This window comes from Phallusia mammillata, chromosome 7 (assembly GCF_965637545.1).
Source record: "Phallusia mammillata chromosome 7, kaPhaMamm4.hap1.1, whole genome shotgun sequence".
Lineage (NCBI taxonomy): Eukaryota > Metazoa > Chordata > Ascidiacea > Phlebobranchia > Ascidiidae > Phallusia > Phallusia mammillata.
The window spans coordinates 3,313,269-3,339,735 of record NC_137258.1 but is presented as its reverse complement, the minus strand read 5'-3'; the positions used below and the strand labels follow the sequence as shown (position 1 = coordinate 3,339,735).

The 26,467-nt window shown below is 37.6% G+C and overlaps 4 protein-coding genes and 1 pseudogene across 4 annotated transcripts; 4 read left to right on the top strand and 1 right to left on the bottom strand.

Moving 5' to 3' along the window:
* The first annotated feature begins 1,011 nt into the window (after positions 1 to 1,011).
* Positions 1,012 to 2,238, top strand: LOC145237710 (uncharacterized; annotated as a pseudogene).
* A 2,934-nt stretch (positions 2,239 to 5,172) lies between these two features.
* Positions 5,173 to 6,829, top strand: LOC145237709 (uncharacterized). Its single transcript, XM_080100675.1, has 5 exons — positions 5,173 to 5,449; positions 5,562 to 5,726; positions 6,051 to 6,155; positions 6,309 to 6,529; positions 6,593 to 6,829. Exons 1-5 carry the CDS (start codon positions 5,173 to 5,175, stop codon positions 6,827 to 6,829), a joined length of 1,005 nt encoding a protein of 334 aa, XP_079956801.1.
* A 19-nt stretch (positions 6,830 to 6,848) lies between these two features.
* On the top strand, positions 6,849 to 14,059 carry LOC145239667 (receptor-type tyrosine-protein phosphatase alpha-like). Its single transcript, XM_080103045.1, has 18 exons — positions 6,849 to 7,055; positions 7,740 to 7,830; positions 7,902 to 7,993; positions 8,153 to 8,256; positions 8,751 to 8,844; positions 9,204 to 9,277; positions 9,796 to 9,930; positions 10,887 to 11,033; positions 11,092 to 11,252; positions 11,319 to 11,454; positions 11,517 to 11,620; positions 11,839 to 11,945; positions 12,193 to 12,248; positions 12,322 to 12,444; positions 12,785 to 12,922; positions 12,988 to 13,127; positions 13,283 to 13,418; positions 13,876 to 14,059. Exons 1-18 carry the CDS (start codon positions 6,941 to 6,943, stop codon positions 13,933 to 13,935), a joined length of 2,013 nt encoding a protein of 670 aa, XP_079959171.1. The 5' UTR covers positions 6,849 to 6,940; the 3' UTR covers positions 13,936 to 14,059.
* A 2,045-nt stretch (positions 14,060 to 16,104) lies between these two features.
* LOC145238669 (uncharacterized) lies at positions 16,105 to 19,434 on the top strand. The gene is made up of 9 exons (XM_080101908.1): positions 16,105 to 16,222; positions 16,292 to 16,367; positions 16,472 to 16,536; positions 16,609 to 16,721; positions 17,089 to 17,219; positions 17,296 to 17,370; positions 17,872 to 17,988; positions 18,053 to 18,143; positions 18,970 to 19,434. Exons 1-9 carry the CDS (start codon positions 16,153 to 16,155, stop codon positions 19,318 to 19,320), a joined length of 1,089 nt encoding a protein of 362 aa, XP_079958034.1. The 5' UTR covers positions 16,105 to 16,152; the 3' UTR covers positions 19,321 to 19,434.
* A 661-nt stretch (positions 19,435 to 20,095) lies between these two features.
* LOC145238670 (uncharacterized) lies at positions 20,096 to 22,970 on the bottom strand. Its single transcript, XM_080101909.1, has 7 exons — positions 22,778 to 22,970; positions 22,577 to 22,710; positions 21,847 to 21,948; positions 21,208 to 21,415; positions 20,983 to 21,053; positions 20,761 to 20,922; positions 20,096 to 20,552 (listed from the first exon to the last, which is right to left on the bottom strand). Exons 1-7 carry the CDS (start codon positions 22,968 to 22,970, stop codon positions 20,364 to 20,366), a joined length of 1,059 nt encoding a protein of 352 aa, XP_079958035.1. The 3' UTR covers positions 20,096 to 20,363.
* Between the last annotated feature and the right edge of the window lie 3,497 nt (positions 22,971 to 26,467).

Genomic DNA, 26,467 nt, shown 5'->3' with positions numbered 1-26,467 from the left:
GTTGTTGACTTGCCACATGTGATTATGGTGGATAATTTACCTGTTGTTCCAAATAGGTGCGAGAAAAAATGGTCGCATCTCCGTGACATTAAATTCACGACGCCATTAAACGATGAAGTGCTACTGCTGATCGGACTGGATGTGCCTGAAGCATTTTGGATCGAGGATGAGAGGAGAGGGCGACGTGGAGAGCCGAGCGCGGTTAAGACAGTTCTCGGTTGGTCTCTGTTCGGTACTGCTTCGTCTCGTTCTGGTAGATGCAGTGTACAACACGTCCAGGAAGCCAAGCAGTTGGTGCAGGAGGTCCGCGCGCTTTTACGGCGTGGAGGTTTTCACTTGAGGAAGTGGTTAAGCAACGACGAAAGAGTCTTAGATGACGTACCTAAGAGCGACTCAGCGAAATCTTTATTCTCTTTGAAAGATGACACCGGTCAAGTGGAATGTGTTCTTGGGGTGAGCTGGAATCGTACCGATACGTTTCAATTTGATGTCAAGGTAAAGGAAAAGTCGATCACCAGACGAGGCTTATTGTCTGTAGTGAGTTCTCTTTTTCATCCTTTGGGCTTTGTTGCTCCAGTTGTCTTGCAGGCGCGAATGTTGCTGCAAGAGTTGTGCAGGCAGGGTGTTGGTTGGGACGAGGAAGTACCAGAAGATATTGCCACAGCGTGGCGCCGTTGGATTTCCGAGTTGCCGGAACTTTCTTCTGTTCAAATACCCAGATGTTTGAAGGCAAGCCAATTGGGAAGAATTAAGGTATGCGAGTTGCACCATTTTGCCGATGCATCATCGCATGGTTACGGAACCGTGTCATACCTTAGGGTTGAAGATGTAAACAGATGTGTTTGTTGTACCCTTTTGTTGGCAAAAGCTAGACTAGCCCCACTGAAAGTCGTTTCTATTCCGCGACTTGAGCTGACAGCAGCTACACTTGCTGTGAAAATGGACCAGGTTCTGAGAAAGGAGTTGGACCTGAAGATTGAAAAATCAACTTTCTGTCTTTGCAGAGGCTGAATCCCATTTTGGTTGATGGTGTTTTTCGTGTTGGAGGTCGCTTGCATCGTGCACCGGTGGCATATGACTTGAAGCATCCGGTGATTTTTCCCAACAAACACCACGTGACAAATCTGATTATCGAGGATCATCACAATACCGTTCAGCACTCTGGCATGGGTCTTACATGGACATCGCTACGACAGAAGTACTGGGTTGTTCGTGGTGGAGTTGCAGTAAGGCGTGTGTTGGGACAATGCATCTTTTGTCGTCGACGCAACGCACCCATCGGACAACAGATGATGGCAAACTTACCACGTGAACGAATAACGCCAGGAGAGCCTCCATTCACATACGTTGGAGTGGATTACTTTGGGCCTTTGTTGGTGAAGCAAGGGAGGAGCGAGGTTAAGCGCTACGGATGTATATTTACGTGTCTGACAGTTCGTGCTGTGCACATTGAAATTGCGCACTCGCTGTCAACGGATTATTTTATTGACGCCCTACGGAGATTCATCGGTCGCCGAGGAAAACCGAAGAAGATCTTCAGTGACAACGGGACCAACTTTATTGGAGCTAATCGCGTTTTGCGCGACTCGTTAAAGGCTTGGAATCAAGCGCAGATTTATGATTGTCTCAGGCAGCGTGACATTGAATGGGCTTTCAATTCGCCTACTGCAAGTCACATGGGTGGAGTTTGGGAGCGGCTCATTCGGTCTGTGCGGAAAATACTGAGTGCTCTCATGTCTGAACAAACGCCAAATGATGAAACTCTCACCACCTTTATGGTTGAAGTGGAAGCGATACTTAATTCTCGACCGCTCACTCCAGTTACTATGGATACAGAAAGTGACGAACCTTTAACGCCAAATCATCTGGTGTTGCTGGGGCATTGTGATACACTGCCGCCAGGGGGTTTTCGATAAGAAGGACAACTACATTAGACGTCGTTGGCGCCAGGTGCAATACCTGGCCAATCAATTCTGGTCTAGATGGGTCAACGAGTACCTGCCGACTTTGCAAGTTCGGCAAATATGGACTGTTCCACAGCGCAATCTAGCGCATGATGATCTTGTTCTTCTCGCGGACAACTCCGTCCCGCGAGGCAGATGGCTGACGGGGAGAGTCGTGGATATCTACCCTGCAGAAGATGGATCGGTACGCACCGTACTGGTCAAAACCAAAAATGGGACTTTGAAAAGGCCAATTGCTAAATTGTGCCTGATTCGCAAGGCGGGCGAAAACTAGCGTCGCATTGTTTTCGATTGTACATAGTGTATGTGTTTTGTTATGTGCTCGCTGTAGTGTTGTGTTTTATTGGATGTGACGAACGGATTCGCACATCGGGGCCGGGAATGTTACAGCGAGAAATTACTTGTATGTGCTTTATTTCCCTGTTTCTAGTTCATGTCAGTGATTTGACTTCATTGACTATGACGTAACAAAGCGTCTGCCAGGATTGGTTAGAAATCTCCAAACGTAACAATGCGTGTGATGTCATTAGTGTCGCAATCTTGTGCTGACCACGTTTTACAGTTTCTTTCTGTGCTGTAAGCAGCAGTTTAGTTGTCGCAGTTCATAGTTGATTCAATTTAGTTTTGGAAATGTTTTGTTCTAACACTAGTGTTTATGTGTAGCTATAAAAACATGAAAGTTAAAGTAATTGAAATGCTGAAACGTCTTAGTCCGTTAAAGTGCCTGTAATTCAGTCCTGGACTCCTAACAAGTTGGTACGTAATTTGAATGTGTAAATTGTATGAGTTAAACGTCGTAATACTGTTTGTGTATGATTTAGGAAGTATTGACTTTCTTAACGTGACATGTTCGTAAGTGTATAAGTTTATCGGCCATATTGAATGTGCGTATTATTGCCGATTTGTGACACGTTTCTGATCGTTTAACAGAGAACCAATGCTGTTGTGCAACCAAGGAGAAATTTGTACCATCAGGCAGACAGTGTTGCGTTCAAGACAAATTAGGAAACCCCCTAGTGCGGCGGTCGGTGCAGATCCAGGCTGCGCAGATTTTTAAGTAAATTACGGCCGCTACAGTGCCCCTTAGTAAACATTACGACTAAAAAGTATTAGGCGTATACAAAACTTTGTTTTAGTACCGGCGGCTGTAACTGTGTCCAGAAGCAACTTTACGGCAGACTACGGTGTTGAAGTGACAGTTGATTGTACTTCGTTTGGATCTGCAAAACCTGAAGTCAACTGGTACAGGTAACCTGTCACGTAGTAAAGTATATTCCAAATTAAAACCGGCAAAACTTTTAGAAAAGGTGCACCAGTTTCATCTTCGAAGAGTTTGTTGATCTACCAACAAGAAATTCCCATAGCAAGCAACTACTCGAAAAACATCCGTCTTTATCTCAATGTTACAAGCGATCAAGAAAAAGGAATTTACGAATGTCGAAGCACCATTGGTAATCCTGCCCATACAGCTAAAATATATGTTAGAGGTAAGTAAAAAAAAGTTTTTTTAACATGCTTTCATAACGTTAGTTATTACATCGCTTTGCGTTTCCGCAGTTGTTGCAAGAATATCGCTCACACAATCGACCATAACCGCAGAGCAGCTACAACAATACCATGTTGATTGCATTTCTTATGGTTCCCCAATACCAAATGCGGACTGGAAAAGGTTTTGCCATTTATTTTGCAAGAGTTAGGTTTTTTTGAAATCTTTGTATTTTTGTTTGCAACAGAAATATGATTTTGGTTGGCAATTCTACTTCTGCTCCTATTTACACGAGTGTGGTGAGTAACAACACATACTCAAGAACAACACGACTTCATTTTTTCGTCAACGATGTTTCATACTCTGGGATTTACGTTTGTGTGACAGACAACGAGAACGTTAAAGAGAAATCATTAAATGTTACAAGTATTTATTTACCTCTGTTAACACCTAAACTAAACATTTTTACGTAAATACTATTTTATAGTTGCAGCCAACATTTCCATCACACCAGTAAACAAAGTATTTTTGTTGCCGGGAACGTTTAACGTCAGTTGTGAATCATACGGATATCCATTACCGGTTACCAACTGGACAAGGTTAAGTTAAATATACATATTCAAAGATTATAAACCGATGATAACCCAAGCCTTATGTAGGGATGGAACATCAATTGGTTTGTCGAACAACACTTTCATTTACCAGCATCGGATGACAAGTGGTAAATACAAATCACTCTCTCATCTTTATTTCAACGAATCGACAGTTAAACAAACGGGAGAATACAAATGTAAAGCAACAAACCTTAATACAAGCGGTGTGGTGGCAGTCTTTCAGGCACAAGGTTGGACTTGGTTTTTACAGTGCCTAATAGTTATTGTACTAATGTTGCCGTTTATCTAGTACAAGCAAACATTTCGACGACCAGAAGTGAAGTAATAATTTTGGAAGATGAGTCGCACAACATAACTTGCACATCTTTTGGTTTTCCCACTCCTATTCTTTATTGGAGCAAGTAGGTTCTCATGCATTCAATGTTATCTAGCTTAGGGTAAACCATATCTGCATGGGTCAACCTCCTGACACTTTTTATAAATACCTTTCACGAAACCAAAGTGGCGTCATATTACATTTTTTTTAGTATTGCATATCAAAAACTGTACATAGAACAGAAAACGCTAACCGTATAAACATCCCTAAACCCCTAAATAATTAGGAAATTAACCAGTCGATTTTCAGTAATAACTAAATGAGATCGTACACATATTTTACATCCAAATTTCGCACATTAGTAACCTTAGTCTAGCAGCAATTGTACGTTTGATGTCTATAAATATTTTACTGGCTCAAAGCGCCTAAACTATGGTTACATTACAGCTATGGCGCTACTGCAAGGCACCATCGATTAATTTTATTTATTTGTTTTCCTTCTACATTACAGGCGTTCTACGTACACCACAACAAACTCAAATAGGACAGTTTACCAAAAAATTGTTGCTCATAATAATCACTATCAGACAACGTCAGTGTTATATTTGCGAAAGCCTAATCTTAAAGAATCGGGTGAATACGATTGTAGTGTCAACAACTCAATGGGTGATGATAGTACCGTTTCAGCTAAGACCAACATAAAAGGTTAGTAATTTCACCCACCATTTAGTTTAAGTGTTATGCTGACTCCGCTAACTATACGTTTCAGTTGGACCCTATTTTGTTTCCAAAATGAAATCGGAAGTTTTTAAGCAATCACAAACGTTTGTATGCACGTTTGGTGGAATTCCTTCGACCATTGTGAATTGGAAAATTAACGGCCATATGATTGACAACGCTACCAAAACTCCAACTAAAATAACTCAAATGCCTTTGGACAATTCAGACCAAATTGTATCAAACTTACTTGTCTCGAGTTCAGTTATATTTGGCCCAAGCTCCACCCTTGTGTGTTGGGCAAATAGTTCTTTTGCATCATCAAAACTAAGAAAGATGAACATGAGTGTTGGTAAGTTATAAAGTCGTAAAGTTGTTTATATGTTGGTGCTCGAAGAGATATAAAAGTTATATTTAACTATACTTTGTTAGTCTTTAGAAATGAATGTTTTTATGGTGTCTAGATCTCTTGTCTTCCAATGGAACATATTTCACGTGGCCAAACACAACCAACAACTTTGGTCATGCTAGAGAACATTGCAAATCGATTGGTGGCCAATTGCCCAATGTAGCTGTCCTAAACAACACCTTGCTTGACATTTTTGAAAACAAGAAAATATGGGTAGAAGGTTAGTGTGTTAAGGCTGCCTTTTAGTGTCTTGAAACTGCATTTGCAACTGTGTGTTGCAAGTAATATTTGTAGGATCAACTTGTAGATTTGTGCATAGATTATACCTGTTAGAAATTGATCGGTTTGCCATCAATACTTTGTGGTATAATTCTATGTTGAAATGCTAATATTTCGGAGATATTTCTGACTGTTGGTGTTTTGAACTACAAAATTAGTACCTTTAATAGACTTTGAACGACTATGACCGCCGTGTTTACACATGGCAACGTCAGTTTATGGTAAACTTCGATAATACACCAAAGTGTACAATTTATATTTGCAGACTCTAATCCCGGTGGAAATACCTGCAATACATTTCAAGTATATAACAAAAGCGTCGTTCAAGAAGAATGTTCTACAGAGCATCATTACATATGCTTGTTTTCAGGTTTGTATATCTGTCCTTTTTTTGAAATTACAGACTTTGGTTAGGCACGTAATAAAAAAGCACTATTTTCTATTTTTTGTATGTTAAGTGAAATTAATGGCAAATAATTTTCAGCATCGATAACCGCCGTGCTTTTAAACGTTGCTTTTTCAGCATTGGAAATTATCAGCACAAGCAAATGTCACTATGACCGAATCGACGTTAAATGGAAAGACATGACTGGCTACAATGGATCCATCACCTACGCTGTGACAGCAGTGAACGAGACCCACTCTGTTAATGTCAGCAATGTTGTCACGCAACCTTCCACAAGAAACCACATCTACACAAGCACATTAGGCAACCTAGTGCCAGATGATTCTTATGAAGTTTCGGTAGGTGTCAAATACTTTATGTCAACTCCTTCAATGCCTTATAGCAAAATGTGTACGTTTCAGCTACGCATGTTTCCGGATGTTTGGCGACTCAGTATTCCCACTCTTATTGGAATGACGTCAAGCATATTTAAAGGCGTCAGTGGAAACGTGTCATTAAACGGGACAGTGTGTGAAATTGATGTCCACATACCGACTAATATTCTTGCCATGGTCAACGAGGTCAAGGTAACAAAACACCAAAACTTAAACTTCACAGAATGTTTTCTAAATTATGTTTGTTGTGTGCTTAAATGGTAAAAGTGTGTTTTGTAGCTTCACTTGGGAAAAAGAGAGTTTAATTCGGTCGAAGAACCTTCCAATTGGACTGAAATAAATTTTACTGAAATTTCGTCAATAAAGCACAGCGAGATGATTGGTGTAAATGAAGAACTCGTGGTGAAGTTTCAACCAATCACAAGCGCTTGTACAAACACGATTTTTAACGTGACTGGGATTTGTGAAATACCACCACCTATTGAGATAAGTATGTTCTTTGTTACTTTTGGACAGAATCCAAACATTTAATCACATGATAATTAGATCGCAATACTTTATGATAGGTAGGGGTTTATTGTGATTTAATTTACGTGGAGTGAAATTGCATTTAATCCTTTTGGACTTAAAAAACGCAGCTATGGGTAGTATGTGTGGCTCGAATCCCACTTTATTGATTGTTTATTTAACGTGTAAAGGCAACATTACCAAAATGCTGCAGATCGTTTGATATTGTTTTCAAAGTTAGTCATACCAGGTTAAGAACACTAAACAGGCGTTTCATGTTGTCGAAGAGAATAAACACGGAACTAGCATATAGTCATATTTGTAAGTGGGATATAATCAAAACCTACACATCGGGACTAATTTAAACTTCTAAATGTAATGCTCAGGAAGCGTTGTGTTTACATGAAGAGCTTGATCTATTTTGACGATCTATTTTGACGAGGAAGTAGGCGTTCAACAGCCTGTGTGTATGTTAGTCGCGACCTGTGGTAAAATCTAACACCTATAATATACACATATATTTATGATTGATATAAGCTTTTCATCCAACAAGTTTTGCATTGTACGTGAACGAATATAGGTTTAACTATTAGCCTTTAAAACACAAACATCAGTGACGCAACAAAACTTTGGACATTTACTCAACATTTTTGTCATTTGTTCGCAGTTACTGCAGCCTCGACTTTGCCAGTAATCGCCGGTTCTGTTGCAGCTATTCTAGTGCTTCTGCTTATTTTGGTCCTGATCGTGTACTACAGGTTCGTAAAATAAAGTTTAAGAAAACTGAGGAACGACATAATCTGTACCAAAAAATAATATGTTTTCGCAGAGATCGTATACGAACTAGGATTGGGGCAAAAAGAACAATTGCTCCACTTGTAAGAAACTCTCCAGATCGCACACGGGATGTTCCCATACAACGTACGTTTTCTTCTGTACTGTCATTTGTATGTCCTAACTTATAAAACCAACTCCCCAAATACCAAGATTTTTCGACAATTCTTTCTTTATATTGTCTTCATAAGAATATTGGTAACTCGTTTGGATGGAAATCTTTCATAAATAGATATTTGTGTTTAGATACATCATGGGAAGAAAGCACGAATATACTCAAGTTTTATATCGGAGAATTTTTCATCGACAGCTCAAAGAACGGTCACGCAGCTTTGAAGCAACAATTTAAAGTATGCCTAAATAAATTGTAAAGTTGCATTAACATCTGCCTCAGTTCAGCAATGGTATGTAAGTACGGCAAGGCGGTCAAAATGCAGCTCCGTTAAACCTGACCAGTGGTTAAATTATAGTTTCCTTGTTCCCAGATTCATAAGATGCACTTTACAAAATATGAAGTGTGTATTTGAATTTATTGAAAGCGTGATGCTACCTAGGGTTGTACCTTCATCGAGAACAGCATGAAAACGACGAACAGACATATGTTGACCTTGGGTTCACAGACCTCATATTTTATTAACCTCATGTTGCCCAAACCTTTCAGGTACACACCACAACGAAACGTTGCAACCAACTTTAGTATGAGGGAAAAAAGGTTTAACAGTCGATTGAGCCTCGGTTTGATTTGATTGTTTCCTTTCGGTTTAAGTGGGCAATTGTAATTTGATACATCAACCATGCCGCGTTTTTTCTTAACCAGTGAAGCGGACTAATGTTATTTTTGCAGAGAGTAAAAGAAGAATCGAAGAACTTTGCAAGTATTTACGACGCAACGGCGGAATCCAAAACGACTAAAAATCGTTACAAGAATATCATACCATGTAAGATATAGTTCAGGCACTTGCACGACATCTTTGACTGCACAGTGCGTAATGCCTGTCTTTGGTATTAAATTATACAAATAACACTTTCCTGCTCCAGTTCGAGAATGTTTAATAATAACGTATATTTGTACTAGTTTACTAGTTTGGTCTCTTTTAAATGCCACATTGTCTGGTAATTGAACGTTTTGTTTAAAAAAATCGACATATGTCATAAAGAACTTATTACAAAGTAATGTGCCGATACAACAGAAAGTTAGTTGCAAACAGTGTCGTATAGATCTGTACGGCGAATACTTTGTCACCAGTCGCATTGATTAGACCTTAAAAGCCAAAACTACTTTGTTACTTTTTGGTAGATGATCACAACACGGTATTTCTTCGTGGAGTCGAAGGAAGTGACAATAATTACATCAACGCTTCCTATGTAAAGGTGTGTCGGTCCTACATCTGTATGCAACTAACTGAAATATGAACATGCAAATGGGCTCAGGCCATCACCGGGCATTAGTTTTGGACCTAAAGTGGATCTAAACCTTGCTCAGTTAGTGACGGTATTAAACCGTTGGACCATTGTTCTGTAATTTTTTTATTAGAGCGCAACGAAAAGACACAATCGGGTTAAACACGCTGCAGCTACGCCGCTGCAAGGCGCTTTGTGCCCGAGGTTAAAAGCAAAGTAAATTAGGTGCGCTATAAATAATAATCATAGCAGGGTAGAAACGCTAGTTGGTCCAAGCAGGGTCGTTAAAAACTAACCATTTGTGTTGAAGAGGATAGATCTTAACGGGAAACAAACCATCGTTAAAAGTGTCCAAAGATTTGCAGACGCTAATCCGAAGTTTGCGTTAGTATAGCACACCGTGGCTTAATGATTTTTCTTTTATTGTGATCAACGTAAAGGCCCAACTTATCCTTCTTGCATTTCTTAACCGCAATGTTGCTGTACAGGGATTTAAGGAACCGAACAAATGGATTGCAACGCAAGGGCCGATTGCAAAGACTGTTGATGACTTCTGGACGATGATTTGGGAGCAAAACGTCCGAATCATTGTTATGCTTGCAAATCTCTATGAAAAAGGAAAGGTAGCTAATTATCTGAAATATATGTATGTTCTGAGTGTTTAACACCTAAAACTTATAACTCACGTTGTACCTACGTTTGCTGCATAAAACAATATGTAGGGGAAAGTCTTGTAATTTGGACCCTGCGTGTAATTTGGAACTTGCTTATATTTCGGAATATACGCAAAGTGGCAGAATATCTTTTTTACAGCTTGAAAGAAGACTTGATATAAGGCTTAAGGCCGCCTAGCTCCAAACTTGATGCTATACTTTCCGTTTGTTATAGAAAGAAAAACAAAATTTGCAAATTTGATAATTTTTTTAGGGTTCAAACTTTTTGCGTTTCTTTACTACTGTTTAGTGTAAATCTCAGTGGGTATTATTTTTGTGAGGTACAAAACTTAATGCATTTAGCATACGAAGAACAATCCGCTGACACTTTTCAAAAATAAAATAGATTGGGTAAAAAAATTGCGTGTGAAAGTGTGTAATTTGGACCGGGCAGCTGATAATAAAGCTCAGTGCAGGATTTATATTCATTATGTTTTGGTTTACTAATTATTGCTTTAATTTGACATGGTGGTGTTTTGCAGTGTTCTGCGAGTTTTCTTTCATTTCAGCTATCTTAGTAATTCCATTTATGGCCTTTTTATTTTTAAGATGTTTCTCATTTTAATTTTTTATCCCATTTTTGATTTCATTCATTAAAATTCAAATATTTCGTGAAACATTGTGGTAATGTAATAAAAGCTTGATTAGGTTGGTATATGAGGCTGTTAACGTTCGTTTTGATGAACTTATGGAAGAGAAATCTTATGGAAGAGAAAAAACTTATGGAAAAGGTTCAGACTTAAGTGGTCCAAATTACACGACTTTCCCCTATATCAAACCAAATCAATTGGTGCACAATACGCCATACACACAAACATCAAAATTACAATCATTTCTTGATATTGTAACCTTGTTTCCTTCTGCAGTCTAAATGTGCTCTATATTGGCCCGAAGAAATTGGACAAGCCCAAAGCTATCAGCGGGTTAGTGTTAGCGTCGTTGAAGTCATCCACAAAGGAAATTACATCATCCGACATATGACTATCGAAGAAATCAACAGTACCTACGTCTCCGTATGTTTGACTGTCATTAAAACTAGGAGGAAACTGACTAGCCTAAATTATTTTGTAGGACCAACACCTTATCACGCAATACCATTTTATTGCTTGGCCCGACCATGGCGTTCCACATACCACTACAGGTCTGGTTAGATATATGAAAGAAGTTCAGGAAAATCAAACCCAACTGCAAAATGAGCTGCAAACTACAGTTCCTACTGTTGTACATTGCAGGTTTGAATTGGTGGACACACTTTTCCAGCAGGAAGAGTTTTTTTTATTTTCATTATTGCTTAACAGTGCTGGAGCTGGACGAACAGGAACTTTCATTGGTTTCGATTACTTGATGAAGGAATTAAACGAAACTGGCTCGATTGATGTTTTTAAAGCGGTTGTTGGTATGAGGGAACAAAGAATGGAAATGGTTCAAACCATTGTAAGCATTTGATCCCTTGCAGTGTCAGAGCGCCATGAACTACAATCAAACGATTTTTGCAGGAGCAGTACATATTTATGCACAAGCTACTTGCCGAAACCGTCGCTTTTAATGAAACCGATCTGCAATTCGAGCAGTTACACGAGAAAGTGGGACAACAGAAAAGGTACCAATTGATCTATATTTGAAATGATTTAGAACATTAAACACAACTAGCTCCGAAAACATACTCTTCGAGAGCACTTTGCATTGATAATTGCTTAAGAAATTGTTAAATGTATGTATCACATTCTATTTACTGCACATATACAAGACCCTAGCAGTTTTGTTTTTGTTTAGACCGTAAAAATGGTGAAACTGACACTGTTTCTATTGCTACTATAGATATCAGCATGACAGTGAAATGAGTAAAGAGTTCAATGACCTGAGTATTTTGTTTGGTGAATCAACTACTTCTCAAGTAAAGATCGATAACCCGGCCAAAGTGTATTGTAAGTTATGTCCATTTAGATGAAGATTCGTGTTTGTTTGATTTAAAAAAATCGTTACACAAGCTGCTTAATCATTTTAGAAAATGCTAAAGCTATACTGTTAAATAGTTCCAAAAGCAAGTTGAAATTAGACTAAAAGCTAAATATATATAGCGTCAAAGTTGACCTAAACTTAGGTTTTGGGTGGTTATTTTGGAATTAATTATATTTATGTTTAATGTTTCAGCAATAGTTCCTTATTTTACAGACACATCACCAGAAGGATCTCCAGGATCACAAAGAAACGGAATTTACAAAGTTGAGGTGTGAAGCGAACGTATCTGTTCTTTGTAACATATAAAGCGCTAACGTGAGTTCATTGTTTACCATTTTTCAGTCTTACAACCCTGCTGACCATTTAATGATTGGAGACGAACCAACCGCCGATGGCATGGAGGCCTTTTTCAGGGTGCTGCTGCTAGAAAATACCCGATTTATCGTTCAAGTGGACCAACAAATGGTACGTTGACTTAAACAACCTTATGCCATAATCTGTTTTGGTTTACTTAACTTGCAAACAACCTTAAATAACCATCTTCTTTAGTCAGCAATACAATGACGATGAGTTTTTGCCTGAAAATTATATGAGTAGTAAGCTATAATAGCCGAAATTTCTCATCTATAGCTTGTTTGTCTTAATTTTCATTCAAGGGAGACACAGTATAACTTGTTTTCTAACATTTATTACATGTATAATGGTCAAATTGTTTCTGTGTCTTGTTTGATTGATTCGTATTGGGTTTCAGTCAATGAAACACAATAGCCTAGAACTTTTTCTCTAACATAACATGTTTTTGAAGCAAGCCACCATTTGGCCCAACCAACACGACACAATGGCACAGTACGGTGGCATTTCTCTTCAATTTATTGACGAAACGATTAATGAAGACGTAAAAGTCACCAGAATATATATTGTGAATGAAGAACAGCAACAAAAAGTTGGTTAAACAGTTTACATACCATTGTCCTTCAAACAACAGTACATTATTCTAACTTTTTCTAGCGTCAAATATTTCTGGTCGAGTTTAACTTTTGGACTGATCAGGAAACCCCAACTGATGACTACAACATGATCCATTTTCTGTCCATGATTGAATCCTACCATTCGGTTACTAACGAATGCAGCATGCTATTTCTGTCCAGGTGCATACACTCATGTCTAGTTTTGCTGCGTGTTATCACTTTGCAGCAGTTTTATCAGTTGTATGTTGATGTAGCCAGTATAAGTATCGTCTGCTATTGAATCTTAAGAAAGTAAGGCAACAATGTAATATTGAAAAACTGTTTTGTTGTTACAGAACCGGATTTTCCAAGTCTGTTCTTTTGTGTGCCGCCTGGAATCTTATGTCTCGCTACAGAGCGGAAAGTATGGTCGATGTGTTTAGAACAGTAAAAGATATTACTGACTCTTTGCCTGATGTACCTTTGTCGCTGGTAAGTTTTCAATGGTTTAAATTATTATGTGCCTGGTGTTTTAGATTAAATGCGCTGATTTAGTTGATAATACATTCCTCTGCCTATTTCATTTTACATTTTTGGGCAGCATCACAATTTTTTTCAATAGCCTCCAACAGTGTGTCCACTGAGCCGAAATAAAACGTCTAGGAAGTCGAACTTGTCTGTAAAGAATCCTATCATTTTTGACTAAAAAGGAGTTTTAGAGCATATCTAACAATAGCATTAAAGTCTATACACGCCCGCATGTCGCACGAAATTTGTATTTGTGGCCGTTTGGCTGCAGGCTGTGTCTTCCAAAAAATAGAAAAAAATAACAAACTATTTTTGTCCGTGCTACAAAATATTGCCTAGGTGTTAGTTTGTGCAATGTATGAACACTATGAAAAAACTGAAGGACTTTAGGAACAATAAACGACGAATTTGTTTGTTACAGGATCAGTACAAAGCTTGTTACTCCCTCATTGCAACATACACCAACCCAATCCAAGAATAAAACAAATGTGGGAACTTCTTATCTTTTGATTTTACAAACTGAAAATGGATTTATCGATTTAAGTTCAAACCAGCTTTTAATTTTTCATGATGCTAATGCTGTGTATTATATTTATTTTGCTTGATTTGTGAATCCTTATACAGCACTTCTTATATAAATCGCATTGTAAAGAAGCAAATCGAATAGCTTTATTCTGCAACGACGGCTGCATATCCTTATAAGCTTACACTGTAATAAAATTAACACAAAAAAGTAACATGCACATGACAACAAAACACCTTATAACATGAAAAATATACATTTATTTTACACTGATCTTTACCCTCAGCGAAAAACACGTGGTAGCACTGTATTTAATTTTCGGTGTCACTCTATAGATTTTACACGCATGATACCAAGCGAGTTAAAAACACCGCTGGTAGGTGCTGAAGTTTCAGATGCCTGTGGAATTAAATTGAACATTGAGCATAAACGGCGACACTTAAATGTTGAGCCTCACTATTCATTTATATTGTGTCATGCATCATCCTAAATTCCGTACGCCGCGGGCAAAGGAAGAACGATCGCAAAAGAGATAGGGTTACGCTGTTCGTAAACATTATTTAGGGATTTGAACTCTTGTCGAATATAAACTTTTTACTGAAATTGCTCTGCTGAAACGGTTTGCAATTTGCCGATGTGAATGCAATTTAGGGCAACAATTTATTTTGAGACTTGAGATGCAATATCGCAATGAATGTGAGGATCGACGGACCTGCAAACTGGATAGATCATTCGGCTGTTTTAAATGACTGTACAGATTTCGTGTTTAAATCTCTTTGTAGCAGCTGTGCAAAACGTTTGATTGATGCGTGTTTCAGCACATGGAAAAATCGTATCAAAACACGGCGCTACACTTTTGTACTTGATGCCCTGTGGCAGTTTTTGATACTGCAGGGTACTCGAGTTTACTTAAATGTCGTTGCTGTTTTGGAAACAACATGTTTCGTTTCAGCATGCAAATATGTTGCTAAAGGAAATCAGATTAATGTTTCAAAGGCTAATTACAGTACGATAGCAGAGTGATAACACCACTATGGAAATAATTCATCAATCGGGCTGTAGCGCAGCGAAAATAATGTTTTAATTCACACTGCAGAAGTATTTAAAGAAAGACAACAAAGATAGGAATTTTTGCATGAAAACCTGCATTTGGCGTTGTAGTAGTTACTTAAAAATGCAACAAAACTAAGCCTAGAGGAAGCACAGTTGCCTGGGTTCGTTGCTTTTTCTCGGCAATAATGCGCAAGGCATCGACAAAAGCAACCCTAAACCGCTTGCCTAAAGCTAAACGAATACATTCCTGTCCTCAAAAGTTCAGTGAGCCACTTTGTAGCTGCTGTTGGCCGCAAACAACATTTTTGCCGCGAATTCGCTTTAAGGCTGTTATAAAAGGACAAAAAGGTTTGACTTTATTTTAGGAAGTTCAATGCAGACACGAAAAGGAGCGCTTGAAGCTGAATTTATGGTTAGAAAGGCAGCGAAATGTCATTATCTCGTTGAAGGGCGATCACAGTAACAGATAAGAAAAACGCGGCTATAAGGTTGCAGAAGGGCCACTCAATCCAATTGCAGGCAAAGCCAGACACGTTGATTATGACCGAGTAATATTATGTGGGCCCTTCTGTTATTAAAGTTAATGCTGTTAAACCTCGACCAATCTACGGGTGTAGGGTTTTGACACCAATAAAAGTAAAAATATATCAGTTTTGTAGGCTTGTGAAATTATTGCATAGTAGTATCGACATCTTGTTGAAAAACACGTTTTGTTTCTGAAAAGGCTTTCTGTCACACTAGTTTTGTTTCGAAAACGACGAGTCAAGCGCTTTCAAACCAGTGTTTGATACTGTAGGCATTGATTAAGCCAAAAGCACTTGATTTGACCTAAAGCTCTCTAAGCAAGAAGCGTTTGTGTTTGCATTTATTTCCTTACGGCACTTTTTAGGAAAATTGCTACACTGTTTTACGCACTGGTTTCTGTGTTTGGATTTTATGTGGGTTTGGGGATAAAAACATAACTTTATTATGTATGAATATTTTTTATATTTTGGTGATTGTAAGATAATCACTAGTTTGTTCGTGCAATTGCTCTCTGCAAACTCGATAACAATGTTATATTTTTCAGGTAATTTCAAGTGATGCATTCAATTGTTTAATAAACAGCTCTGAAGTGTAAAAATGCGACACAGTCGAAGAAGGCAGGTACTGTACATTCTTATGGCCACTTTTGTCGGAACTGGATATTTCCGTAAGTCTGACACGTATCCTTGTGTGCTCGTGATATAAGTTGGATTTAAGAATTTTGTAAATTTATCAGATTTCCTTAACAAGCAAATGAGCTTACAAACCGCGGAGAGCTTTGAAATGGAGATTAGCGAGCACCGGCAAGATAGGTATAAACCCAAGGCATGAAAAAGGGAACATAGGATATAGTTGTACAATGTTTAGGACGTTTTGAACACCCTTCATGTTCAAAGTTGAAATGTCATGTTTGTAGGTCAGAAGATGTTCACATCGCTGGAGAAAGCTTGCAGTCCAAACCCAACCCAACTATTTTCGAAGGTACAGCCCAGTTTTTTTCTAAGCTTTGGTCGATACTACCCAAAGGTACCGGTTATTTTCAACTTTTCACAGGTAAAACTTCTGATGGGGTTACTGGTGCAAGCAGCGACATGATATCACATAATGAAGACGAGGATGCGACAGAGGAATTAGTTCGCCTTTACGACTATCTGCAAAATACTAAAGTACTTACTGCACCGAAATAGTGAAAACTAGTTAAAGAACTAAAAAAACTGACTAGCACAGCACCACAAACCAGAAGAATAACACACAATCACCTCATTTAAATTTAACTAAAGGTTAAATGTTATCTTGACTAAATCTATTTGATCCGAACAACAGCTTCTATGGGCCTTTTGGCGTCCTGCAAGTACTTGTTCAAGTGGCACTAGATAATGGTCTTGTAGATATGTAGTTTTTCAATTTGTTGTGAAACCAAAAGGACTGTCGTACAAATTTAAGCCGTAATAAAAAGATTTATGTGCAAATCGTTTCGGGAAAACAATTAAACCAAAACAGTGCAGACGAGTGACTTTACACTTATGGTTTCAGAGGCGCTGTGAAAAGTTGGTTTACATCGGCAAAGAAACACCGCGAGAAAGCTTCGTAGAAGGGACTTTTCCTATTTGTTTGGATTGGCAATTTTGGCCCGAGGAAAACCAATGCCTTGTATATTCTTATGGGTGAGAATTCATCCAGACAAGATGATTGTTTTTTAAAATTGTATTTATACCATACGTACGTTGTTTTGCAATCTAGAATCAATGACAACTGGGGATTTGAGGATGGAATGGCGGAACTGTTTGGATGTGAAAACCACGCTTTCGATGCACAGTAAGCACTAAGAAAAATATCGTGCACCTGGTTTGTCGCACCGGGGCCCATAGGAGTCTATGAACATCCAAGTTCAATTTGGGGCTTGTATACTTCTGAGCCCCAATTTCTGACCGGCTTATAAAACTCATGGCGGAATAATCAGAAAGTCGTTTCTCACAAAAGCGAAACTTGATGCCTGTTGATGATTTCGATACGATATGTATTTGAAAACAAGTTTAAGATTGTCCACAGTACTTAATTTTAAACTACAGTACTTTTGGGTTTAAACCACGTTTGTGTGAGAGATCGACTTATCGATAAAATCTAGGCCTAACATTATGTTATTATATATAAGCAGTGCTGTTGTGGTCTGCATGAACGCTTGGGGCTTTTCCCTGTAACAGATTTATGCTCATAATTTTAGTTTTGTATAGCGTTTTTATGTCTCATGTAAGCATTCTCGTCCAAATCTTCTCTTCCGATAATAATGACACAAACAACCAGTTCTATGTTTTATAGCATGTATGACTTTAAAGATCACCGGCATTCAAGAAATGTGTGGTTTCATCGCAAAGCTCTGGGAAACAGAACGTCGGATTCAGCCTACTCAGAAGGCAAAAACGATATCATAGCCAGGTGTTGTCTGAATAGTGTGAAAGTTATAAATGCGTGTTGAAATGATGTTTTATAACTTACACAGAGACAAATGGGGAAAGAGTGAGCTCGAACGGCTTCGGGTGGTAAAAATGCGTACACTTGATTCTATGATGACTGAACTCGGACATAACGGAGTAAGTGTCACCAAAAAACGCTGGGTATTTGCTTAACGTGGATATAAGCTTACATAACAAAAAATAAACTGGATGTTGGTTTTGGAGTACTTAGTACTAACTAAGCATTAGAGATGTACCGAATATTCGGTTTGCCGAATTTATTCGGCCGAATCGGCCACTTTTGCAAAGATTCGGTTTCGGCCGAATAATTTGTTGCGATTCGGCCGAAACCGAATCTTTTATGAACGAAGCGTTAAGCGTGTCTTTCCTGCTTAGTACCAACGAAAATCCTGTCAGTTATTATATTTTTTACCACATTATCGTTTTCCCCACTGCAGACAACTAAATAGTAATTCATTGCCGGGTTGGAAATTATGCTTAAGGCAATGTTAAACCCCACAGAACTGAAATAAGGACGAAACACAACCATTCTGCACTAATTGCCTGGTAGATAAACTTATGTTTTCATGTCAAACGCGTGCCGTACGACTTCGCGTGACATCATAAATGATTCGGTTGATTCGGCCGAATTTATTCGGCAAAACCGCCGAATATTCGGTTTCGGCCGAATCGAAATTTCGCCGATTCGGTACATCACTACTAAGCATTCGATTTTGATTGTCATGAATGCGATTGGTATAAAAAATTCTTCCATAGCTAAAATTCCTGGGCAAATGAAAAGTCACCAACGACGTCTTAAGGCTTGGGTTTTTAATTTTATTTAAAAATCTTATTTTAATCTTTAATAAAAGGATCAAGTTTCTTATGGTTTACTTTTTCTAAACGGGTAACCCATTACTGTAAACTAATGTCATAACATTTCCAGAAACTTTTAATATATTAGAAAACAGTTGACATTCTTCGATTGGACGCTGAATCTACTGCGCAATCGTACGAATTCGACATCATTAGAAATCTGGTCGAAACCGGCACGAATCGGTGTGTGCGACAATTGACAGTGGAAGCGCACTTCTTCGGTCACTTAACATCACAGGACATCAAAGAGTACAGAGATAAGCGGGAAATATTAAGGAAACTTGAAGACTCAGGGTTTGAGTTGTTGGAATTTCATGAACCTGAAGGGTTTTCCCCTGAACACGCTCAAGATTTTGTGACGTCACTTACTGAGCAACAGCTGCCGCTTGTGTTTGTGATGTTGTGGGGAAGTCCCGAAGCTGAACGGTGCAGAAACTAACTGCAAAGGTAATCGTGTATGTGGTCAAGCTGCAGCGGCTTCGTAGGGAGTACAAACAAAGTTTATTGTTGAATTTAAGTGTTGTTTTTTTATAAATTTTGTACTGTTTTGTAACGAGGTGTATTGTATGACACAGGAGGCATACTGAGAAACAAAACTTTTTTCAGAAACTTAATAGATTGCAACAGTTGTCAGGATCAAATTAAGCTGGTGGTTAGAAATCTAACAACAGGGCTTCTAAAAATCATGATGTATTTTAAGTCAATATGTTTTCTTCGCGAATATATCCTAATATGTTACAAGAACAGCACCAAGTGTGTCACTTTTTTGAGCATTTAAATAACAAAACACATTTTTGTTCCCCCAAAAGCCTCTTTAATGATATCAGGTGAGCAAGCCAGACCGGAACTTTATTGTGTAAAAGTTGCCAAAAACAGGTGTGAGGCATAAAAAACGTATTTATTTGTAAGAATACAGTGTCACAATGTAAAAATACATTGACAGAACAACTATACCAAATGTTTGATTAATGTCAAAAGTATTTTATGTGATCAAAATATAGGGCCTTTATGTTAAAGTTGAAGGATTGATAATACTTGTCCCAAAACACTGATTTGCTAAAAAAATAGTAAACTATTTTTACAGTGTTTGTGCAAATGGAAAATCTTTAAGAAAGAGCTCAGGTATTCCAAGAGCATTTTGTAAAAAACACAAATACTGTGTATAAAGGTAATGCAACCCATAGGGTTAAAAGTACCACTATTAAATCTGTAAAGTACATTTGAATGCAAATGTAATCTTCCTTGTTTTAAACAAGTTGTAGTTAAAAGTTCAAGATCATAAGCAAACTACAATAAAAAAAAATTCTTTGGATTGTTCAAAACCTGATTACCCGATTGTAAGCCCCCTGATAACCTGCTGTTGATTGCTGTTGGATAATAAAGTTTATAAGCTGGGGCGTACAAATGAGGTATCAAAATGTTTTTTATCATAGAAGGATTGTGATAACACAGAAAAATGCTGTCTTAGTGGAAAAATTAAATTTAAACCCCTTCTGGCAGACTATAACGCTCGTTGAGTTGCCATTTAAGCTCAGCAACTTTAACCATTAGCTGACAGGCCACTATATGTGGGGGTATATGTTGTGGGTCTGATATGTCAAGTAAAAAAGTTGGTGGTTCAACGTTGATTTTTCTGAACCTTTCTGCTAGTTCTTGTGGGGATGCATATACCTGAAAACAACAAAATATCAGTACATGTTGAATTTAAGCCTCTGACATTTTGGTCCTTAAGTTTGTAATACATTAAAATCTAAAATCATGATTATGGGGTCAATCAAGACCCTTTTTTGTTGTGCATTTGTTTTTAAAAACTTTTTTGGGTGTGTATTTGTTTAGCAATAGTAAGTACAAAATTAAATTTAAATATATGGCAATTTACTTTGTCCCCTATGACACTTGGAAAAGAGTAGAAATGCTCAGGATGCTGATTTAAATAACATCTCAACAATGTTTGTTTTTCTTCGCTGATCTCAACATCAACTGTTTTAACCAAAATTTGCATCATGTCTTCTGTTGTTTGTGATTTATCAATTGAGGAAATCTGGAAATAGAAGTGGGCACCAAATTTGTAATCACTACACCAATAAAAAGGTATTATTACCTGTGACTTGAGATCTGTATCATCAGATTCAGATAGAGTTTTTTTAAAGTAAATTTCCTCACTTGCCATTCCTTTAAAGTAAAACAAACAAATCACATACACCCTTTGTTGGCAGATCTAGTAACGCCTTTTTCAAAAAAAGAATCACAAAATGATTCTATGCATTAATAATAATATAAATTTTGTTATGTTTTTATTACAGAGCCAAAAATATTTTGTATGTACCTGCAATTTTTCCAAGCAAATAAGACAGCACCCAACAGGCATGTGTAAGCCCAGTGGCTTCAATAAAAGTACATACATGGTAAAAAAAGTACATGATTCTCATATTAAGAAAGTGGACTGGATATTTTGCTGCAACAATTTGTGGCATCAACTGGCTAACTATTACAACCAGAATACAGGTAAGAAATCCAGTTTCCAAAAGGCTTGACTAAACATTAAAAAATACAATATTAATATAGATTCAAAATGTGCACCAGTTGCTGGTTTAAATACTGCAGTAACATGACTTTATAAACCGGAAGTTTTTTTTATAGAAGATTATTAAAGTTATGTTTAACACTACGTACAATAAGCTTATTGAAAATAGAATTAATTTGACATAAACACTGGAAGGCATTATCTGTGTGAAAAAGTGTAAATGAATGTGAATTTGTGTTTTTATAGACATAAATTTAAGAGTGATTCACTGCACAGTTACTACAGTGTATGTATTTTTTGATCAAGTTTCATTTTGGGTAAATATTTGTTGCAAACTCAGCTTATCTGTTATAAGACTCTTATAATGTCCAATTGTTTTTTTTTTACTTGAAAATATAACAGTTGCACTTCAAGGAGCAGAAATATGACCTTAGTACTTACATACAACCAATTTGGAACATGAAAGAAAAAGTCTGTTTCCAAGTTCTGTAGGGATATTGTGGTAAGCTTGGCAATAAAGAAGACTAAGAACACAACCAAGACCTGAGAAAAAGTATTAGTTTGATTTACTGCAACACACATGATTAGTTAAGAACCCTTTAAACCAGGGAGTCGAACCGCTTGTCATATGGGTTCAGGTTCGGTTCGGGTTCACTTGGTTTTGTTTTTAAGGGTTCGGGTTCGGTTCAGGTTTTTGAAAATGTATATTTTCGGGTTCGGGTTTTGTTCCGGTTCGGGCAAATCATCCGATCCAAACCGGTTTGCGGTTTTTAAACCGGTTTAAATTTTTGTTCGTTTTAATTTAATCCTACCCATCATCTGCTTGGCCTTATCAAAATCCAAAGAAATTTGCCCGTGCACTGTTATTTTTGACACGTCCTGTAAGTGTTATCTCCTGTATTCTTTAGTACGCTGTTTCGAAAAAAAATCACCAAATATAAAACAGACTGCATTTTTTACTGGTTCGGTTTCGGTTCGGGTCCAACGCCAAACAAAATATGGGGTTCAACTCCGGTTCGGGTTTTTAGGAAATCGTAATTAGCGGTTCGGGTTTAATGAAATTAACCGCTCAAACCGGTTTGCGGGTTCGGGTTCAGTTCCGGTTCGACTCCCTGCTTTAAACCAAGAAAGGCAGGTTAGTAGGTAACTAACTTTTTTACAGTCTATGTACCTGTCTTCCCATTAAAAATCGCTCTACATTGTCTTTTGAGTTGGCAATTTGAGCTAGTTGATACGATCGTTTGTGAGTATTTTTGTATGAATCTGGATGTTGCCGTTTCAATTCAACCAATGATATCTGAAGTCCTACAATAATCAAAATTACTCTCCTGCCAGATTCCATTGTATTATGCATTAGGCTATGTCGGCTTACCTTCTACAATGCCCAGCAGCAGTAAGCAGATAAAAAACAGTAGCAGGGCCACTGGACCTGGAACGCTCTTCCAAAATCCTGTGTTGCCATTGACAATCGCGTAGATAGTTACGACCGTAGAAAACAATAACAAAACAAAACTGATTACAAATCGCAAGTAGTCCCATACGGTGGAGTCCCTGAGTTCAACCATTATCCTATGAGAGAAACAGTAAATATCGCTTTTTTTTCAGAATTTTTTTAAAATATTTTGGAACTGTTGGCTCCTTGTTTTGCAAATCAAACTAGGCCTGTATTCCTTGTCGTTAACGAGGCCAGTGAAACACCAGCTACTCTACTGATCAACTTCACTGTATTCCAGGTCGCAATAAGTTTACTGTATTACATAATGAAAATTTTATTTGCATGCTGACACATTTGCATCTGACTTTTGCTTAAAGTATCTCGATTTAAACCAGCAAATGCTGAAAATAAGTTTAACTTAACGTCTTATCACCAAGAACCCTTCAACGCATGTTCAACACATATTACTCAGGCTTCCGTATAAACACCAATCGTAGCGTGAATACGTAATGTCGATGACGAATTACGTTCTGCAGGCAACTTCCTTTTTAATGTGGGCAACTGATTCACCACATTTATGCCTACTGAAGAAAAGTGAGGTCCCATTGATTTTGTAGCCATAAATACAACTGACATAAATAGCATCCACCAGCCATAACGCTTATATTGTTTGTTTTTTGTCAAAGTGTTTCCCTAGTAACTGCACTATAGCCATTGTGCTTTACAACTGTGTGTAAAAATAACGCTGTGATAAAACCATTGTGATACATACGAAAACTCTAAGCAGACGAGACCTTTCTGATGGAAAGTTACCAGGTTTATTCCCTAGCGAGCCTGCTGCGTAGCTTTCTTTTGAGGTACTTAAATGTGACATCATATCTTTTTACAGTACCTTTGCCTAGGGTATACTTTTGGAAATAAAAACATCTTCAGACGTAAAGAATAACCTCAGGTGCGTACAACGCAACATGGTTATCATACATTATTGTCTCTTCCAGATCCTGTCAGGTTAACCAGGGTATAAAATATTCATGTATCTTGGTATTCTAAAGTAACGCAAGTGCGAGCATTTATATCTTGTTCATTGGACAAACTTGCTGTGTTGTACTCCCACCAATTGACTATAACCCTACTTAGTCAATGCCCGCGTTGTAAAAATTAAATTTGACTTTTTGGACATGGAAAATGTTCTGTTTGAAAAAATCTGCTTAAAATTGACATTTCTCGTCAACAAATTTCCAAAAACATAAGAACTATCTGTATCTGTGAAACAACTGATTTTTTACACTGCTTTTATCTGGATAAACACAAAAAATGATTCTTGGTTAAAAAATATCGCTAAAACCAGTGTTGCATGATATCACGTGATCAAATTGTCTGCGGCGCCTTTTGCTTGAATCGTAAGATTTGCATTAAATTGCTACCTTAGGCCCGATTCACACTGGTTAATTGCTCGCTCGCTTGGCTTGGAATTGCGTCGGCGTTGACCACATTGTCCACTTCATGCTTGGTTGACTGCTAACATTTTGTCAAGACTAAATGATATGAAATCCCGCATAAGATTATTAAACATAATTTTTCCTGAATAATATTTGCTTTATTACTCATTGCTATATATTTGCTGGTCTGTGATCACTAGCTAGCACAACATAACGAGTTTAAACATTATCTGGTATTTATGTAACATCGTTTGGGATACACAAAATATATCAAAGACCAAAAATATGCAGTTTTACTAACATAAACACCATGTGGCTCAACCCCTGCGTAGCAAATTCGTTCACTTTTCCCTGCACGCGCAGCCCGAACAATGGATTTTCAATTCGGCTGCGAGCGACGCACGCAGCATGAGATCAATCTCGCGCCGCCTGCGGACAAAACATTAATAAACAAAGATCGTGCAAGCAGTGTGGATGGGGCCTAAGGATTCAAAAACTAAGTTCTATAAAAAATAAAAAAATGTGTGGTGTGAGGTGTGGCCTTTTCACAAATAAGTTTTAATGTGCAAAAGGAAATTTTCATGTGAATATAGGCTGAAAAATTGGTTTTTATCTACACATCAATGGTTTTGGTTGTGTTTATGAAGCATTTTTCTTGACGTGTGTAAGGTGTTAAATTTTGTTACTATATTTAGTAATGTTAAGAGAATAAACAAACAGAATGAAGTTCAACTCTCTGTATTGAAGATTACAGCACTTGAACAGTAATAAAGTTTAACAAATTTGTCGCTCAACTGGTGTAATGCTAAACAAAATACTAATTGTTGCTTTTTAATGACTTGTATTTCGCTGACGTTTCGCCCACCAGAACGGTAGGGCTTCTTCAGAGCAATAAATGACTGTCAGACGAAACGCCTGTTCAGTAATAAAGTTGCAAGAAATCATGTATATAATATATAAACAACATATTATGTTTGTTTCCACCCATAGGTCTAACGGTTTCTTTTTGTCATATGGTGCATTGTTTTGTCATATGTGGCGTTGTTTTGTCTTATAAATTTGTTTGTTAGAATCTTATTTTATTTTTCAGTTGTTACAGTCTGTTATTTGATTACATTGTGTCAAGTTAAAACATGTTGTAAAGGATTTTTGTACCTAAATTCATTTGAAGAGTAGAAAACTCATAAATGATAAATGAGAGCAGTTTTACAGTGTGATAACTGATTGAATTTGTTTGGAGAACAAATTTTGCCTCTGTATTCTGTATATTGTTAGTCATTCTGCTGTGTTCACTAGACTGATTTTTAGTGCATATTGTCAGTCTGCAAGTGATTACTACAAAGCAAAGGTGCAATTTGTACATAACAAAGGGTCTCAATTTAAACGTTTTTGTTTCCTTTTTTGTGTAATACAGATTTTTACCATTTTTTGGTCAATAGTTATTTTAATAGGTATATTAATTATGCACTGTTAGTGGTGTTACAAGTTAACCACAGACAAGCAAAACCCAAACTTAAAAACAAGAGTCATGTTTGGTGAAGTGTGTTACCTAGGAGTTTTAGGTTTATAAGGGATGCATTGGCAAGTATACTAACCTATTTGTTACTTAGATTGGATTTACATTTTTTAAATCTTTACACCCTAATATTTGTTACATACAACCTGGCCCCCATAGTCAAAAATGTTGACTCAAATTGTGCTGAAATATGCATATTGCCCTTAATGTCGCAATATTGTTGCCTAATGTAATTGCTAGTTTGAAATAGGCTGCACATGTCCAGCAGGTACTAGAGCAGTGGTTCTCAAAGTATGGGTCGCGACCCAAACGTGGGTCGCGCAGGGTCAAAAAATGGGTCGCGCTATGGTGGTTCAATTCTACCCAAACGAATTTACTTAATGTAGTAGTAGTAAAGTCCACTCACTCGACCACGTTGTACAGTAAAATGAACTAATCATTGCAAAATACTGACAATAGCCTTCCAGTTGTACTGTTACGCACATGACGATTGTTCATAATGCTCAGATTTGGGTCGCGGTCAAAAAAGTTTGAGAACCACTGTACTAGAGGGTTTGTTATGTATAGACGCAAACCATATTTTACTCCATCTTTTCCACCATCAGTCTTACACCGCTTCCGTATGCGTTAGTTTGTTGCAATAAAGTTGTGTATATGTTTTAGGATTATTGT